Source organism: Canis aureus, chromosome 14 (genome assembly GCF_053574225.1).
Source record: "Canis aureus isolate CA01 chromosome 14, VMU_Caureus_v.1.0, whole genome shotgun sequence".
Lineage (NCBI taxonomy): Eukaryota > Metazoa > Chordata > Mammalia > Carnivora > Canidae > Canis > Canis aureus.
This window is the reverse complement of record NC_135624.1, coordinates 7,955,269-7,974,844: the sequence shown is the minus strand read 5'-3', so window position 1 is coordinate 7,974,844 and position 19,576 is coordinate 7,955,269. Positions and strand designations below refer to the sequence as shown.

At 40.8% G+C, this 19,576-nt stretch overlaps 1 protein-coding gene across 38 annotated transcripts in view; it reads right to left on the bottom strand.

Moving 5' to 3' along the window:
* Window positions 1-17,685, bottom strand: part of RIMS2 (regulating synaptic membrane exocytosis 2) — a 580,692-nt gene extending 563,007 nt beyond the window's left edge. For 13 of the 38 annotated variants that reach the window (XM_077846884.1, XM_077846924.1, XM_077846890.1 and 10 more), the window contains exon 1: window positions 17,458-17,682. In XM_077846884.1, coding sequence (XP_077703010.1) covers window positions 17,458-17,633 — 176 coding nt within the window. In that variant the 5' untranslated portion in view covers window positions 17,634-17,682. Of the gene's footprint in view, window positions 1-17,457 lie in introns of all 38 variants that reach the window. The other 25 variants (XM_077846896.1, XM_077846899.1, XM_077846892.1 and 22 more) reach the window with 4 other exon arrangements.
* Window positions 17,686-19,576: the final 1,891 nt, after the last annotated feature.

Sequence of the window (19,576 nt, the reverse complement as noted above, 5' to 3'; positions counted from 1 at the left end):
ATACAATTGACTCCTTTCACACTTTCCCCTCTGATAACCACCAACCAATCTTCTTTATATTTGCTATTATTGCCTTTGCTTTTGGAGTCATATCCACAAATTCAATGCCAAGACCAATGTCAAGGCATCCATAAGCTATGCTTTCTTCTAGCATCAGTGCAACTGAATTTTGAAAACTTTAATTATTAAAGTAAAAGTTTAAATCACTAGTTAAGAAATATAATACAGATCTCAGACTATGATTCTCATACCCTGATAATTCTTCTCTTCAAACAGAATGTCTCTCTGCATGAAAAGTTTATCACAAAGTAATGGGCCAAGTAAACAATACCAGTACCTTACCACAAGGCAAAAGATTTTAACTTTTTAAAGTGTCTGCAAGTGAAGACCTGACTGGCTCAGCTGGAAGAGCATGCAGCTCTTAATCTCAGGTCATGAGTCCAAGCCTCACGTTGGGCATAAAGATTACTTAAATAAGCTTTTTTTTTATATTTTATTTTTAAGTAATTCACATCCAATGTGGGGCTCGAATTCACAAGCTGGAGATCAAGAGTCACATACTCCCCCAACTGAGCCAGCCAGGTGCCCTAAATAAATAAACTTAGAAAAAAAAAAGTCTGCAAGTGAAAAATAACAATGCACAATTGCAGAACGGCTTATTTACCAGTCCACATAAAAACTGCCAACACTAGGGTGCTTGGGTGGCTCAGTCGGTTAAGCATCTGCCTTCAGCTCAGGTCATGATCTCCAGGTCCTGGAATTGAGCTCAGAATGGGGCTCCCTGCTCAGCGAGGAGTCTGCTTCTTCTTCTCCCTCTGCCCACTCCAAACCCCACTCTTTCTCTCCCAAATAAAATAAAATCTTCAAAAAAAAAAAAAGAAAGAAAGAAAAAACTCTGCCAACACTATATTTTAAATCAATAAACCAAAAAGGAGAAAAAAGGAGACAGAATATTATTAGTAAGTGTATTATTACTAATAATATGATATTATTAGTAAGTATATTGATGGCAATGTGAGAGGAAACAGAGACAACTCTAGTCAAGAAAATTATTTTAAAAAAATAAAAAGAAAATTACTAAAGTTTTCACTGCAGATAAATGAATCTACAGTTAGTAATCTAGTTAATAACTGACATTATAGCACCTGAAAAGAAATGACAAAAAATAGATTGTCTTGCAAAAAGTACCAGATTTCAAAACAAAATATTATAGAAATAGTGTATAATTTTATGACAAGAAAATATAAAGTCTCTACAACCAGAGTTTATTCTGGAAAAAATTGAAATTCAAGTAACACTATTTCTTATTCCCAGAGAAGCTCGTGAATGCAAAATCTTGCCTATAGATAGAGATTCCACATTAAATAATGTTCTCAAAATGAATAATGTAGTCAATCCCAAGCTGCTACAATACCAACTACTTTTGTTTTTACACTGAGAAATGAGTTTGGAATACAACTCTCTGCTATTGCATACCTCAGTGTGTTGTTTATTCAAAAGGAAAGCTTTCATTTTAAAGTTTATGGGTTAAAAATAAGCATTGACATTGTGAGTGATTCTCACTTTACAGATTTGTTGAAGGCTGGTAATTGGCTTCAAAAAAATGGCTCATTTAAGTGACAGTTTCAAACACATGGATGAACTCAATCAAAAATTTCCATGAACCATGCTACAACATATTAATGAGTGTTACAAAGTTTATAAATTTAAAGCAATAGTTCAGCTTCATAAAAATTCAGTTAGGATGATTCACCAGTGACAGTCAATATTGCAATTTGAGTCCTAATTAAGACTAGTACTGTAATCTTGAAGGATATCAACAATTTTTTAAAACTTCATTTGGATTTGAAACCCATTCACATATGGGAAGAAATTTCAACATTACATTGGTCAATGAAAAAAAAGGAAGAGCAAGCAGTTAAATGCTACCACCATTGAGGCAAAATTTAAAGAGACTGAAGTTTCAAGACTTAACAGCATAAAAGGAATTTCCATTAATCAGAAAAAAAGAAACAAGTTTTCTTGCAATTTGCTACCAACTACTTATATAGCTTCTAGTCAATGCAGAGCAACAAGAATTTAAAGAGATCATCATTAAATAGTCTTGGTCAGGAATTATGTATTTATGTTTAAAAAAAAGTACAAGGCAGCCGGGGTGGCTCAGTGGTTTAGCGCGGGCTTCCACCCAGGGCGTGACCCTGGAGGCCTGGGATCGAGTCCCACATCGGGCTCTGAGGGGCCTGCCTCTCCCTCTGCCTGTGTCTCTGCCTCTCTTTCTCTCTGTGTCTCTCATGAATAAATAAAATCTTAAAAAAAAATTAAAATAAAAAATAAGTACAAAAAATAAGTACATAAACGTGATAAAAAGTATGCTCATAGAAGCCAGCTAAGGATATCATTTAATAGTTTTTACAATTCAACATTTACTATTTCCATAATGCTTTCACATTTTGTTTCGCTTATAATTATGTAATAGAAAATGTGATGCTTTTCCCCCAAGTTTTTATTTAAATCCAGTTAGTTAACAGATAGTGTAACAGATTCAGGAGTAGAATTTAGTGATTCAACACTCACATACAACACTGGGTGCCCATCACAAGTGGGCACCTTAATACTCATCACCTATTTAGCTCATCCCTTCCTCTGGTAACCGTTAATTTGTTCTCTCAGTTTTTCCCCATTGAGCATGATACTAGCTGCGGGTTTTTCATATATGGCCTTTATTATTATTTATTATGTTGACGTATGTATGGAGGGTTTTTGTTATGAATGGATATTCAACTTCATCAAATGCTTTTTCTGCATCTATTGAAAGGACCATATAGTTCTCATCTATTGTTTTATTAATGTGATAAGAATGTGATTTATTTTTTTCACAAAATCCCATTAGATGCCCCCAACTCTTTTCCAGTTTACCCCAACATGACATATATGTCTATTATTGTTTTCTTTGTGTAGTATGACATAAAAGAGTTTAGGAAGCACTAAGTAAAGGAATGTAAGTAGGCAGCTAAAATATATGGTATAATGGGGAAAAAAACAAGACTACAAATAGTAAAAAGGGGTCAGATCACAACATGCTAAGAATTGTATATTCTCACCAGCCTTTGTCAACCAGAAATCTGGGGGAGAATTATGCTCTAAAGATCCTAAAGCAGGGATCCCTGGGTGGCGCAGCGGTTTGGCACCTGCCATTGGCCCAGGGCGCGATCCTGGGGACCCGGGATCGAATCCCATGTTGGGCTCCCAGTGCATGGAGCCTGCTTCTCCTTCTGCCTATGTCTCTGCCTCTCTCTCTCACTGTGTGCCTATAATAAATAAATAAATAAATAAATAAATAAATAAATAAATATCCTAAAGCAGAGGCACCTGGGTTGCCTTTGGCTCAGGTCGTGACCCCGGGGTCCTGGGATGGTGTCCCACACTGGGCTCCTCACAGGGAGCCTGCTTCTCCCTCTGCCTATGTCTCTGCCTCTGTCTCTGTGTCTCTCACAAATAAAGAAATAAATAAAGTCCTAAGGCATCTATTGTATGTAACAAATTAATTTATCTCTAATGCATCCAGTATGGTAGTAGTTATATACCTATCCCTGGGAGAATTAAGAAAATAATCCTCATTATTTTCTGTATACCATCATTCAGAGGAAGGACTCCAGTTAAAGGCTACGTGCAGGTAGCAATGGGAAGACACAGATATTTTAAGGAAAAGAGTGACATGATCAGATTTTTCATACTTTACATATTTTCCTTCTGGCAACAGTCCCATTTAAATTTTTTTTTTCAGATTTTATTTACTTATTCATGAGAGACAGAGAGAGAGGCAGAGAGAGACATAGGCAGAGGGAGAAGCAGGTTCCATGCAGGGAGCCTGACGTGGGACTCGATCCCAGGTCTCCGGGATCACGCCCTGGGCTAAAGGCAGTGCTAAATCACTGAGCCATCCAGGCTGCAACATTTAAATCATCTTTAATAAAAATTTAAATGATCTGAGATCAATAAACGCTCTAATACTAATCTATTTAAGTACGCCTACAGCAGCAACATCCAATTTTCAATTCTTTCCTTTAAATATTATTTTAAAAGGCTGATTACAATGATAACATCAATGGCTACTGTGATTGCAATAATTAGCATGTTATAGTGATTTATAGCTTAAAGTCACTTTCATTTACATAGTGTCACTTTAACCCTATGATAAAAATACCAAAAGCCCATAATTCCTTACCGACAGTCCCAAAACCCACGAAGCTCTGAAAACAGAACTTTTTCTATAAGTCTGGGCCAAAATTCTTGATCTGAATTAGCATGAGGCTATATACAGTCTTTATCAAATTAATTTGTAAACACTCATGTTTCACTGAAGAAATATAAATGTGCTTGATTAGGAGCTGCTGTCCTGATCCTGATAAGAGTCACATATTATAAGGTATGTGCATTTTTACATTTCCAAAATCAAAAACCTCTAAAACACATCTCATACAAGTTTGAGTTAAGGGATTTTGGACATTGGTTTTCAATTTCCATTTTACAGAGTTTAGGGAGGTTAAGTGACTTCTTCTAGAAAACAGAGCTTGTTAATGCTGAAAGCAAGAACTCTAATCCAAATCGCCAGATCTTGTTTTTCAATCCTCTATACACAACTGACCATAAATGAAAAAACCTTTTCTACATAAATAGGCATTTCATATTTCATGTGACATCACATCAGCATAGGTTAATGTAAAATTTCTAATACAAAATTGGGGCACCTGGGTGGCTCAGCTGGTGAAGCATCTTGCCTTTGGCTCAGGTCATGATCCCAGGATCCTGGGATCAAGCCCCATGTTGGGCTCCCTGCTCAGTGGGGAACCTGCTTCTCCCTCTGCCTCTGCCCCTCCCCCTGCTTGTGCTCTTTCTGTCAAATAAATAAATAATAATGAATGAAGTATTTTTTAAAATTTTTAATGCAAAATTTAAAAATAAATTCTGTATCTAACCTTCAAAAAAATATACTTCGTGCTACTGAAATTATTTACAGCTTCACTGTTTTACACAAATGCGTAAGTTCACTCTCTGGTTTGAGGTTCCTTATCCAGAAGTTAAGAGCACCATCAACTTTTATCTTGATGCTACTTTTCACTAAAATTCATAAGAACTACAAAACAAATAAAATTTAAGAGGAAGAAATATAAGTAATTATCCTAGCAAGTGCAAATTTTCTAATACTAATTTTCTAATCCTGTCAATCTTGTGGTAATTATATTTTTCAACAAATATTGCTGATTTTCCTTCCATACATGGTAGGACTGTACTCTGCCCCCAGTGAGGCACGATCAGGCAACTTGTTTTGGCCAATGAGTTGTGATCACAAGTTTTTTATGTATTTCTGAGAGACAACCTGAGGAGACAACTTGCAGTTCACCACAGTTTCTCTTTTCACTGTTCTCAATGTCCCAGATCACTTCTCCATCAGCCTGTCCCAGAATGAGGATGTGCCCCCAAGTGCCCCAGAGAAAACATACAGCATGAAAAGGAAATAAGCCTATATTGTTTTAAGCTACTGATATTTAGGGAGAGCACAGCTTATAAATTTACTACTACTCAGTAAATCCACCCTTCTTTGTCCTGTTTTGATACTGGATATGGACTCTATAACCATTTGTCCTTCACCAGTTGGCACAGTGTTAAGCTTTGTCGGCAGAGGGAGCCAAAGCAACAGTAAAGGAAGAAGGGGCTTCTCTTTCTGGTTCTGGGTGCTTTGGTAGTTATTTTGTGTTCCTTGGCTGCCAGGAGCTTACAGGGCACCAGTGGCACTCACCCTCCTAACATGTTCCCCTACTACCCCAGTGGGCGTCTTTCCATCATTTTCAGTAGCACCCCAACAGGCACCCCATTAGGTGGCTTCCCAGCCAGTTTTCTGAAAAGTCTGGCCAGCTTCTCTGCAAGCCCTACCAACACCCTCACAGATTTCCAGCTTGCCTGCCTCAGCCTGAGGCAGCTCAATGGGCCACAGCCACACCTAACAAGGGCTGAACCTCAGCCACAACCTTGAAGGGGAAGGAATCTCTTCCAAATTTGTTCCTTTCTTGGGTACTCAGCCTCAGCACTAAAAGAAGTGGCTGCTCCCTGCTACAGGTTAATAACCTTTATATTAAAGTTTTCCTGTTCAAATTACTATTGTAGTTGTTGTCTCCTGACTGGACTCCTGACTTCTAGTCTAGTCTAACATATTCAACTACAGACTGAGACATGGACTTGTATTAGTAATTTTGAAGGACAGCCTTGGATCATGTTCTTTTTCTACTTTATTTCATAGATACTTTTAATGTTTTATTGCCTAGGTTAAACCAAAATTTAAAAATAAAATATTTTTTAAATGCGATAACAATTGAGAAAAGAGATAGCTAACAGAAATGTATCAAAGGACTGTATCTCCTCAAGGCAATGGAGGTAAGCAAAAAACTGCTCACCAGGTAGAGTAAGGGCAGGTGCATAATCGAAAAATTAAAGGGAAAAAAAGAATTAAAGAACATGACACATAGAGGAATTCATTAAAAAATTACTGTGGACATATTGAAGAAAGTAGATTGTGACTACCTCAAGTTATGGTCCATTCACATTCATAATCCCAATAAATTTTTACTGAACCACAATGTATTATTCTGAGTCCTAGCAGCAAACACATGGCATATCCAAACTGACTAGAGTTTAATAAAGAGACTATTTCACAAAGGTGTGGGCAGGGTTTAAGGAAATCAACAAGCAGTGCAGCGGCCTGAAAAGCAATTTCCAGAACCAGAAGAAAATAGATATACTAAAGGGCCGGCAGATGGAACTGTTGTTTTCAACAGAAAGACACAACCAACCGCAAAGGCAAGTTCCTTCCTTTGAAGGAAGCCTGCAAACAAATAATGTGACCTCACTGTCCTCCCTCCCTCCAAACTGCAAATATCTCAAGACACAAAACCCAACTAAAAGTCAGGGACAAGGGACCCCAGTGGTGTAATCCTTAGAGGTCAGTCTCCCACTAAATACAGCAAAATGAGGGAAAAGCAGTAGAGTAGGAGTAGATCTAGAGGGGTGAAAGGAAAAACTATGTAACATGCAGTAATAAAAGTTCAATGACATTCAACTGTATCTCTCTCTGGTCTTATAAAATTTACTTCCAATTGCTATAAATTTTCCTAACCTTTAGTTTGGAAATGGAATTTAACCATGAACCTTCAACCTATAAAACATCTAACAACGAGACTCTAAAATGGATCCTATGATTGCAAATTTTTGTTTTGTCATGAAGTCTTTATCCTATATTTGCTTCCAGAGCAAGTATCTCTATTATGATTCAGTGGCTGTGCCTTCTTGCACCTTCAATAACAAATCCCCAGTTGGGGTTGAGCCCAATTGTCCCCAAGCAGATAGAACAGACCCTCCCTAGTAAATTCTGTACTCAAGAATCCGATGGCTGAGTTAAGACTTACATTAACTTAGGCCAGACAATCATCAAAGAGAAATCAACTTATGGTAATAAAGTTCAGTACCATGGAAGTACTTCTGGAGTCAACCAGTGCAGATGGGGACTTTAAAGTTTTCCCAAAGTTAAACAAATAAGAGATACTAACAAGAGGATTGATATTACTTAAGATAGCCACAGTAATAGACACAGTTAAGTTGACTTAACCCAGAAACATATGTCTTATTCATAAAAAGTCTAATGGAGTGGAGTTGGGGGCCTAAATCATCAGCCAGAACTTAATCACATGAACCCATTTAGAAACAAGGAAATCTGAAGAAAGGTAGTCCAGGGCTAGGCAGCTGGGCAGCAACAACTCTGTGAAAGAGAAATGTAAATCTCTGATGAAAACCTAGCTATCTCCACTCCAAATATATTTTTCCAAAAAAATATATTTGTGCAAAGAAAAACATTAATTCTTTCAGCTTTTAGGGATCCCTGGGTGGCGCAGTGGTTTGGCGCCTGCCTTTGGCCCAGGGCGCGATCCTGGAGACCCAGGATCGAATCCCACGTCAGGCTCCCGGAGCATGGAGCCTGCTTCTCCCTCTGCTTCTCTCTCTCTCTCTGTGACTATCATGAATAAATTAAAAAAAAAAAAAAAAGACTCTCTCTCCCTTCCTTCCTCTCTTTCAAATAAATAAATAAATCTTTAAAAAAAAAAAAAAAAATTCTTTCAGCTTTTAGTCCAAAGGAGTTCTGTGTGATGTGATGTGTAATAAAACAGATTGTTCATATATGTGTCTGAGAAGCAAACCCTTTATCAAAAATACCATTATGGTTTTATTCTGTTTTCTAGCTGTATTGTTTAGTATCTGAAATCATATTTTATCACTCCTGGGTCTAAACCTATTCTAAACTTTTCCCTTTCTATAATCCTACTTCTAATCCTATTTCTAAAACTTTCCATCACAAAATCCAACAAAACTTACCTCTCTTTCATAACACAGCACTGTCTGAAACCTGCAATAATTCACTAAGCTAATATAAAGAACAGAATCTTCACCAACCACAATGTCATTTCCACAGCTAATCTCTTTTCTATATTCTCCTAAAGTATACTCACATTTCCAAAATTCTCTTGGAGGTGATATAGGAATGTATACAAGAAAGGAAATTTGTCCTAGTTAAATCTAACATCTAAAACAAAGATTGTGTAATAGCTAAAAATACCCAAAGAATGAAACAAAACCAGATGATGAGAAATTCATGGAGATGAAGTTGTCAATGGGAGCAAGGAATGTTCAATAAAAGGAAAGCAGACCTGCAGTTTTGAAAAAATTATACAATGGTAATATATTCAGTAGGAAAAAAGTTTTCTAAGTTAAAATGTTAAGTAGGCTTCCTCACAATTATGAACGGATTCAGAGAGTCCTGAGCTTCTTCCCTTTTTCTTTGCCTTCTGTTCTTTCTCCCTTTTTGTGCTTCCTACTATTACTCTATTATTTCCCATCCTACCCCTATTATATCAAAGTTGTAGTCACTTCTAGTATAAGTATTCACATTAAAAACTGTTTAGAATAGGGACGCCTGGGTGGTTCAGCAGTTAAGCCGCCTACCTTGGGCCCAGGGCATGATCCTGGAGTCCCGGGATCAAGTCCCACATCGGGCTCCCTGCATGGAGCCTGCTTCTCCCTCTGCCTGTGTCTCTGCCTCTCTCTCTCTCTCTCTCTCTCTCTCATGAATATATAAACAGAAATAAAATCTTTTAAAAAACTGTTTAGAATAAGTAAAACAATAAAAGAAGCCTTTCCCCCAAGTGCTCTCTCAAGAGAACTATGGTTCTGAGACTAGACCAGTTTAGAAAGCTAACCATCAGTGAGATGAGCAAAGATAGATATGTATTATGTATGCTAGTCAGTTGGGCATATTAGGCATCATAAGAGCTTACTTTATACTATTGGCAAATCCCAGTAATTTGGCACCTAAATATTTCCAAAGCTATCCTGCCTCTTGACCTCCACCAGGACTGCCTTCTTTCATATCTACATCATGTGTCACTTGGACTACTAGAAGAGTATCCTAAATAGTGCTCTTGCCTCTAGCATTACATATTCTCATCAATCCCCCGTTCTATAAGAGCGGGAGTTTTTTTGTTTTTGTTTTTGTTTTTTCTTTTAATTTTTATTTATTTTTGATAGTCACACAGAGACAGAGGGAGAGAGAGGCAGAGACACAGGCAGAGGGAGAAGCAGGCTCCATGCACCAGGAGCCCGACGTGGGATTCGATCCCGGGTCTCCAGGATCGCGCCCTGGGCCAAAGGCAGGCGCTAAACCGCTGTGCCATCCAGGGATCCCCAAGAGCGGGAGTTTTTTCAACAAAAGTCTGATTATATTGTGTCACTGCTTAAAATCCTCCCATGACTCCCTCCTGCCCTCTCGATTAAAGCCAAACCAAAAGAAGAACATATAACGTCTTTGAAGCTCTGACCCTTCCCATCTCTCAAGTCTCCTCTACTAACTCACCAATAAACCCTATGCTCCAGACCTTCTAAACCACTTCAAGTCAGTTTCTTGACCATGTCCTGCCTCTCTATTACAAAGAAAGTTAAAGGGTAGGGTAGGAAGACTTGAGAGTGTTAATATTTTTGCTTAGAATGTCTTTTTCTGCCCAACTAACATCTACTCATCCTATGAGCCTCAGCCTAGAGGTCATCCCCCCAAATTGGATCAAGTGCTCCCCTTCTATGAATATACCTATGATACACTGCGCACAGTGGTCTCCTAGCACTTACATGCAATATTGTAATTATGGTTTACCATGTTTCTTATAGTGAGTTCCTATAGAGTTAGCTGATAATGGTTCAAAGCATTTTAACACCCAAAGATAGATATCTGCACTTCATCAGATGACTAGTGAATACAACAGTATCTCTAATGTCTAGAATCTTTACTATCTAGTAGGAGTAAAATTTCTAGAGACTTAAAAAGGATAAAATGTCTGACCCCCTCAAACAATACCAAAGAGAAAACAAACTCTCAATTAACTAATCTGACATATTTTTTACTATGATCATGATGTACTAAAAACCCCTATATTGTGTTTTTTTTCATTACATCTTACATTTCAATGTGTTCATATGACTATGGTTGGCCTCTGATTGCCTGCCTCTGGGAAGAATTGTTTCTATCCAATAGTCTGTACACCACTTACCATTCAGCTCTGGTAAACGCACTGGAAATTTACAAATACTTCCAAAGTAAAGTAATAATTTTTAAAGCAAAATATTCCTTATATTAGAAAATAATTAAAATTTCAAAACAACATATCACAATACTCTTCTGGTCTCTAGTCAAAACAGGTATGTGCTTAGCCTAAAAGAAAGATGAGTTGCAATCACACGCAAATACTCTAATTTTGCTTCTAGTTATATAAGCAAAACTGGACATATATTTAAAAATTATAATTGATTTCAAAAAATAAGGGCACTACTACCCAAGCATATCTTTTTCTTTTAGACTATTGAATTTCACCTTGAAAACAAGCAGGACCTAAATGAACACAGTATCTCATTCTCAATGTTTCATTCATTCACCCAACTAATATTTTTTAGTACTACCATGCATAAAGCATTGTGTGTTAGGTTAGAAGCTGAGGCTAAAATGGTGAGCAAAACAGACATGGTATCTGCTCTCTGGGATTTTATCATCTAGCAAGGTAGACAGACTATAAACAAAGAAACGGTAAGTTTTAAGAAGCATAACCGGGGAAATATGAAAGATGTTGTGGAAAAGAAGGAAGAGGAGAACCTACTTAAGAATGTTTGGGTAAGAAAGCTCTCTAAGAATGCAAACTTGAAGCTACGGTCAGAAAGATGAGAAAGAGGCAGTCATACAAAGATTTTGTGTTTCCGAGAAGCAATGGAAAGGAGAGTACTCTGAACCATAATAATTCTTCAGAATCCATTACCCTGAAAAGATTCTCTGAGTTCTCAGATATAATATGAATAAGACAAATAAGTAAATACATATTTTTATTTATTAATAAAGTAAAAAATTGATCCCAGGCAAATCTAAGGACAATCACAGAGTAATTTGCACAAATTAGTTCCCTCACATTTACCCAAGACAATCAGTATCTTGCCAATAACCAATAATTTGCTGTATTATTTTCAGTACTACGCCTTAGTTATCAGGCTAAGAATGGTTTTTGCTGAGGAAATTGCTTCTAACTCATCACCTTCCCTTTCCATCCCTGGTCTTCTAGATAAATAATGAAGTAACTTAAAAATCTTCAGGTAGGGGGATCCCTAGGTGGCGCAGCGGTTTGGCGCCTGCCTTCCGCCTAGGGCGCGATCCTGGAGACCCAGGATCGAATCCCACATCGGGCTCCCAGTGCATGGAGCCTGCTTCTCCCTCTGCCTGTGTCTCTGCCTCTCTCTCTCTCTCTCTCTCTCTGTGACTATCATAAATAAATAAAAATTAAAAAAAAAATCTTCAGGTAGGTAGTTTTTTGGCTTCTCAGTAGAGAAGGAAGAGAATGTCTCAATTTATTTTTTTTAAAAAAAGTAAGATTTCACCCAGGAATGTTATGATAATATTAACATTTAGAAACTGTTGTCTATAATCAGTTAATAATGACTATTTGTTGCACACCTACTTATGACAGGACATCTAGTCTATATTGCTCACAACAATCCTTCAAGGTAGGTGTAAGGTACTATTCAGATAATGCAGATGAGGAAACATGGGCTCAGAGTGCTTAACAATATAAGTAAGACCTTACAGATATTAATTAGTAAAATAAGGTTTCAAGTCAAAATCCATCTGGTCCCTCACACTTGCCTCCATTACCTCTCTCTTCATCACACAGTATGATCAGTTCTTTATCAATATATATTGTCAACAAGAAGATATTATTTAATGGTCCTAGTTACTTTAAAATGTGGAACATATATAAAGAATTAAGTACTATCTCATAAGTCAATCGATGCCTTGGAATGCATTTTAAATTCTTAGAAACTACAGGTTTTCAATTTTTGACAATGGCCATGGCTATTTACATGTACAATAATGATTTTTATTTTAAAGTCTTCATGATTGCATTGTATCCATTATTTGATATGCCATGGTCTTAAATTTTCATTTAGCTATAAGAAGACAATATGGTAGCTTTTTAAATATTAGAATGAGAAAGATCATTCTAAGTACAACACAAACCCCAAAGCTATAAAACACAAAATAATAAATTCAAACACATTTTTTAAAAATCTTGACCAGTAATAAAAGGCATAAACAAGGTCATAAACAAATGACAATAAAAAGAGCTTCTATAAATCACTAAAAGTGACCCAAAAAAAAGACAAAAGACTCTAAACAAATGTAAAACAAATGTAAAAAACAAATCAGCCACACTGATAATAAGAAAACTTCAATTAAGTCTACAATGGCATATTTTTCACAAAAACATTGACAAAGATTATCACACACTGAATTGGAAAGGATGTGGGAGTCTCCCTAGTTTATGTTATTTATGCATACTTATTCTATGAAAGTAAATTTGGCGATATTTACTAACATTTAAAATACACTGACCTTTTGACCCAACAATGCATTTCTAGGAATTTATTCCAAAGATATATTCACGTATGTAGGAAATCATATATGTACAAAGATACTTATCACAGTGTTGTTCCTAATGGCAAAATACTTAGAATCAACCTAAATACCCAAAAATACGGTTCTAGTCAAAGTACAGAACATTCACAAAATGAGATATTATGCAGCCATTAAAATGAACAAGAAAACTATATATTAATGGGTGTGGAAATGATCTCCTAAAAAGTAAACTGCAATACACATTTGTGTTTTTTATGTTTCCACATATACATCCATCCATATATCTGTGTGCACAAACATACACTCATTACAGACACACACAATATGTGATATACATACATATCTACTCTTATGCATGGAATATTTCTAGAATAGTAATACAATAAACTGGCACAAGTCGTTGTCTCTGGCTTGGGGGGAAATGTAGCTAAGAAATTTTATATGATAAGTATATATTATCCATTAAATAAAGAAACTTATAAATTGACTTTGAAAAATATTTGTAAAATTAAATTTAAAAAAATTCAGATCTGCTAGTCTATGCTTTAAATGTAAGCTAAATTATCACTCTGATCTATCATTAAACTTTTCCTCATTGTCTTCCTTTATTTAGGGGGCAAATTTTATCCCTTTAACATTAACAGAAAATCCAAACATAGAATCAAAAGATAATTTGCACATCAAGAAACATAATTTCTAATTTGTTTTAAAAAAAAAAAAAAACTCATCTGAAAAAAAGCCTATGATATATATATAAAAAACTCAATATTTACTGAATGAAAACTTTTCTATTGATTTCAGTGGTTTTGCTTTTCTCATATATTTTTCCCCAATATCACACCAAAAAAATAAACTAAAAAAAAAAAAAAAAAAACTCATTGGAAAATATAGGCTTAATAAATTATGCTTTTCTTTCCAAAAAAAGTATCTTCATTTTCCCAACAAAATGTGTAATCTGCCTCATTAACAACAACATTACTTATTAGGTAACTAATAGGTGCAGGTGTTAAAAATGTTCCAAAACACAAACTCCAAAGAAGAGTACATTTTTATTCTTACCTTCAAGAAGTTTACAATCTTTGAAAGACAAGGCTTAAAAATACTAGTAAGTAAAAGAACATTATAGATTCTACCAGTAGATTGAGTTATCAAAACTAAAACTATAAAAGGATGTTCATGTAAGGATAAAAAAAAAGTAATTACTGATCTATTGAGGGATCTGAGATATAAAAATGCTTCCAAAATTTTAGTATCTCAATCTCATGTAAAATGAAGTTACTTGATGATGATAGAAGACTTCCAGAGTATGTGGATGTTCAGCAAGGCTTTGAAGAAATTGCTAATAATTAAATATAAATAGTTCCTAATTAATTCTCTTCGTAAAGAGAGAGACTACTATAGTGGTCTTAATCTCCTTTGATTGCTCACCTCTCTCATTAAGAATATCTCAGGCATGAACTTCTTAATACATGCATATTTACTCACAAAGCATACGCATCTTAATATTGTGTCAATCCATATATTAAATATCAGTGAAACTTAATTTCTTTTTCAAGTAAAAATAGAAATAGGAATATAAGTTTTAATATTCTCTTCCTGTACTCCAATATATCATCTTGTGATGTACTTTGGTATGCATATCCCACTTTGTATGAATACTTAGTATGAAAATATTTTCATCCAATGGTTTCAATTTTTCACACATCAAACTTCTCTTTTAACATAGTTGTTACAAGCAGCAGACATGAATTTGATTTTCAGTTTCTCTGTCCATGACCTTCTCTCAGAATAGATGTTAAAATGCAATTAAATGGACACCACTCTTTTAAAGAAAAACAAAGGATAATGTAGTCTTGACCAGATAAAATGGCCCCTAAAATTTAATGAGAAATAGTAATCATTGAAGAATACTAGTATTATTTTTTCTTATACATAGTATTTATAACTTAATACCCAAAATTGATATTACCTAATAAATTATAAAATTCTTCAAAACAATCTTTTCTTATAATTCTATCAGAAAGTCTAATCTTTTCCTCATTTTCCTTGCCTAGTCTTACTTTATTACAAAAGCCAAAAACATTCTTAAAGAACATGTAAAATTAAATTTTTAAGTATATTATGCTTTAACCTCCAAGAAACTTCTTGTTAAAATGAATATAAAAATAATTCTGAAACCATGTAGGCCATTTTGAGGCATGTCTCCTTCCAAGACTGTTAGGTAGAAATGCAAACATATTTAAAATAAAAAGAATAGATTTTTCATCAGTGTAATTTCATAGACCGTGTGAATGTATGTTTAGAGAATGTTTCTACCTAAACTGTGCAAATATGAATGTATGAACACTATATATATTTGCATGGTATGTTGGTTTACACAGAAATGTAATGCATGTAATGTAATGAACCTACTTGAAAAACCCTTTCACAACATTTTCCTAATATAACATACTGGTCACTCTGAGTAATTCTTAATTTAGTATTCAAAAGTTCGTTTACATTTCTATATATCAGAACAATAAATGGATTTGGAACTACAGTGAACTAGCCAGTAATACTATGATTTAGCACACTATAAAGAAGTAAAAACACACTGTACATTTAAATATGTGGGTCAAAGAAATAAAACCACATTTTATTTGACATCATTTTGGCACCACTAATTTTAGTGCAAGTATAGTGAAAAATATAGATTCATATATCTAAATATCAAACCCTAAGTTATCAAAAGCTTGGAGTGGTCAGTGTATGTAGTAAAGCTAAGGGAGTAGAATGCTCAAAAAGCTTCAATATTAATGCTTTATTTCTCCATTAGTTAAAATAAGCACTTAAATCTCTTAACTGTTTTTCACTTGCCAAGCTGACTAATAAATCATATTCCTAAACAAGCCTCCAAACCCAGGAATTAGCTTTGAAGAAGTGATTCTTCTTTATTCCAATTAATATGTCAGGAACATTTGCTCTCTTAGAGCTTCAATATTTTTTGAAAAATTTTTTTTTCTCAAATATGTACAAATATTTGATGCACTTGTTACCATAATTTATGGTATTTTTATAAAATATGAAAATATGTGTATAGACAGAAACTTGTTTCTTTATAAGTGCATTAAAGAATACTGAATTCGACAACCTGTTTTTAAAATCTACATGATTAGAGGTCAGTGTATTAGTACCTTCATAGAGGAACTCTACTCTGTCAACTGTGTGTTACTGTGGAGAATATGGGAAAAGTGTATTTGATGACACACCGATGAACCATCCCACCTTTGGCACATAAACTGTACAAGTTAATCTCCTAGTGAATAATTCATTTCAAGTAAAATGAATTCAAGTAAAATGAAAAAGAAAAAAAAGGGGAGTTGGAAAAAACATAAAAAGGTTACGCCTCTTCTGCACAATCTCTTTCATACAGTGACTGAGGAATCAAATGCCCCTAAAACACTGAAAAGCAAACCCGCAGAAACCAATCTTTGCTTAGAGTGAGAAGAAAAGGAGTCTCAAAGCTGTATTTGCGTCTGGACAGCTCCCTGGTGCTGAAGTTACACAGCGCTACACCGAGATGCCTGGGTGCTGCCTTTACTATCCCACCCTCGGCAAAATCCCGGCCGCCCAGACTGGGAACACGAGTAGCAGAACTTAGTGAGGTAGGAAGCATCCCACACCGCAGTAATGGTAGGAACGGGAGCCTCTCCAGAGTCTCCTCGGGATTAAACAGATTGACTAGTTGCAAACAGGAAGAACAGCAGAGCGCAGGGTGTTAGAACCCGCCGAGGGGGAGGGGCTGGAAGATGGCGGCGGCCGCACACCCACCCGAGACCTGCCAGGGCTTAGGCCCCTCGCCCGCACCGCCGCCCCCCTGCCCGCGGCGACCACGGGCAGCTCTGCTCGTCTCCGCGGTGCAGGCGGAACCGCCCTGCGGAAACCCGGGCCCGGGGGCCCCGGCCGCGCCCGCGTCCCCGGCGGCGCGCCTTCGCCGGGTCCCGGCCGGGGAGCACCTGTGCACGGCCATATTGGATTCGCTGCCCCAGTCACTGCCTCCGCGCGGGGGCGGCTGGAAGGGAGAGGGGACGCGCCGAGTCTGGGTTCCGCTTCAGCCCCGCGGGGGCCCTGGAGCCCAGCTGGCCCGCGGGGAAAGCCGGAAGGACGCCCGGGAAAACTGCAACGTTCCAGAGGCTCGCCACCCTCTCGTCTCACGGCCTCGGCGCCCTCCCTCCCCGACACACACCCCCGCGCTCCGACACCCACAAAGCAGCCCCGGCGGCCGGCGCCGGCCGCAGCCCTCGTGGCCCCGGCGCCGCCGGCTGGAGGGAGGGAGGGAGGGCGGCGAAGCGGGGCGCGCCGGCGGCAGCAGGGCAGCGGCTGTGGGGGCGGAGGGGAGGGAGGGAGGCGGGAAGATGGAGCCGGGTCCTTACTTGAGCACCGACTGCTCCTTCTCCTCTTCTTTCTTCTGCCGATCCATGACGGCCAGGATGATCTTCCTCTCCTCCTCCGTGAGGTGGCTGAGGTCGGGCATCTCGGGCTGCAGGGGCGGCTGAGAGGCCGCCGGGGTGGGAGCCGGGCGGCCCCGCGGCCCGACAGGAGCCGACATGTTTGGCGGAGCTCACCCACCCAGGGGGCAGGGAGGCGACTCCGGCGGCGGCGGCGGCGGCGGCGGCGGCGGCGGCGGCGGCGGCGGCACCCGCGCGGGCGGCTGGGGCAGGGGCAGCCTCCGGCGCTGGGACAAATGCATACAAATCAATGGCCTTCAATCCGAGGCGACAGCCCCCCTCCCCCGAGAGAAAAAGAGCCGGGGTGGGGCGGGGGCAGCGAGGGCTGGGGAGCGCGCTCCGGGAAACGTTCCTCCTTCCCGGGGGCGAAGGGCTGGCAAGTGAGCGGTTTGGCAGAGAGGAGCGGGAGGCCGGGCCGGGCCGCGTGTGCGCCGAGCGGCGGGGGAGGGAGCGGAGTAAGGTGGCGGGGACGGCGAAGGGTGGGGTGACTGGAGGGAGCGGGCGCGAGGGAGTCCGGCGGGGGCGCGCGCCGCCGCGCAGGGGAGAGGGGGAGCTGCGGCCCGGCCCCCGGGGGAGTCCCGGGAACTTGCTGGGAGCGCGGGGACGCAGCGGCCTCCCGCGGGCGGGGCGCCGGGGCGGGGGCCGCGAGCGTGGAGAGGAACCGGGCCGGGCTCCCGGAGGAGCTGCTCGGCTGTCCCGCCGACTGACGCGTCCCTGAGCCTCCGGGCGCCGCGGAGGGAGGACCCCCCCGAAGGGATCGGGGAAGGGCCGCGGGGCCGGGGGCGGCCGCCGAGACCGCCCCGGGCTAGAGCGGGGAAGCGAAAGCCCGGACGGGGTGACGAGGGCGGGCGGCGGCGAGGCCCGGGGCCGGGGCCCTCCGGCTGCCACCGCCCGGATCCCCGCGAGCTCCGACGCGCAGCAGGGCCGGGCGCGGGTGCTTGCTCATCACGCGCCTGCCCGCGGACCCTCCGCCGCTCGGTGCGGCCGCCCGCGCCTCCTCCGCCCCTCCGCCTCCCGGGCTCCTCCCGCGGGGGCCGCGTCACCTCCCGGCCGCCCAGGCAGCGGCGCCGCGAGCACCCCTCCCGAGCGCGGCCGGTGGGCTGGGGGCAGGGGGCCCGTGGAGAACGGGAGCCTTGGTAGATGAGGGCGCGCTGTGGGTCGGGTCGGGAGGTAAGGAGCAGGAGCCTGGGGGCCGAGAGGAGTGTCAGGTCCGGGGATGGGGAGTGCCTGGAAGGTGGGGCACCTAGGGTTTTGGAAAGGAGGGAACTGGGGGGAAGGGGGGAGGATGCCCCGGAGTCGGGCTCGGAGGCGAAAGAGTGTGGCGGGGCTCCCCAGGTGTTGTGGGTGCGGTCCTGGAAGGGAGGAGAGGATAGGGTTGGGGCGGTCCCCTTGGGTGCGGGGGTGGGGGGGGGGCCCGCCGGGGTACCTTGAGGGGAAGGGAGGGAGCCGTGAGCGAGTAGGGAGTGCAGGTGATGTCGGGGACCTGGAACCCAGTGCTGAGGGTGGGGGTGGGGGTGGGGGGGAGGAAGTTCTAGAAAACTGCAGGCTGACGGCTAAGAATGCGAGGAGAGATGCCGAGGGGACATGGTGGGAGAGCGCGGAGAAGTGGGGGGGGGTGAGATTGAGGGAGTTAGGGTTTGTCTGGGGGAGGTGTGAGGATGAAGAGGAGCCAGGAAGCTGTGAGGGTGCTAGGATCATCCAGAGGGTGAGCCTGAGCCTGGGCCATGGGCTTCGGTCTATTTGGCCCTTACTGGGGGGCCTAGTCCAGAGAGAAGAGGCAGAGAAGCGAGGCGATCGGGTTAGTGTCTAGGTCTGACTTTAGAGGCACCGAGATGGCTTCGGTGAAAGATACAGAAAACCAGCTGCGGGAAAATGGCAGTGGCCGCTGCCGCCTCTCTGGACCTAGCTGAGCACGGACCTGGCCGCCCTCTGGGTGGGGGCTGGGAGGGGTGGAGGGGAGGCTCGAGTGGTCCTGGCTGGGGTAGGGTTAGGGTGCGCATCGCTAGTGACCGTCCTCCTCAGGGCACTCTCCGCAAGAGAGTTG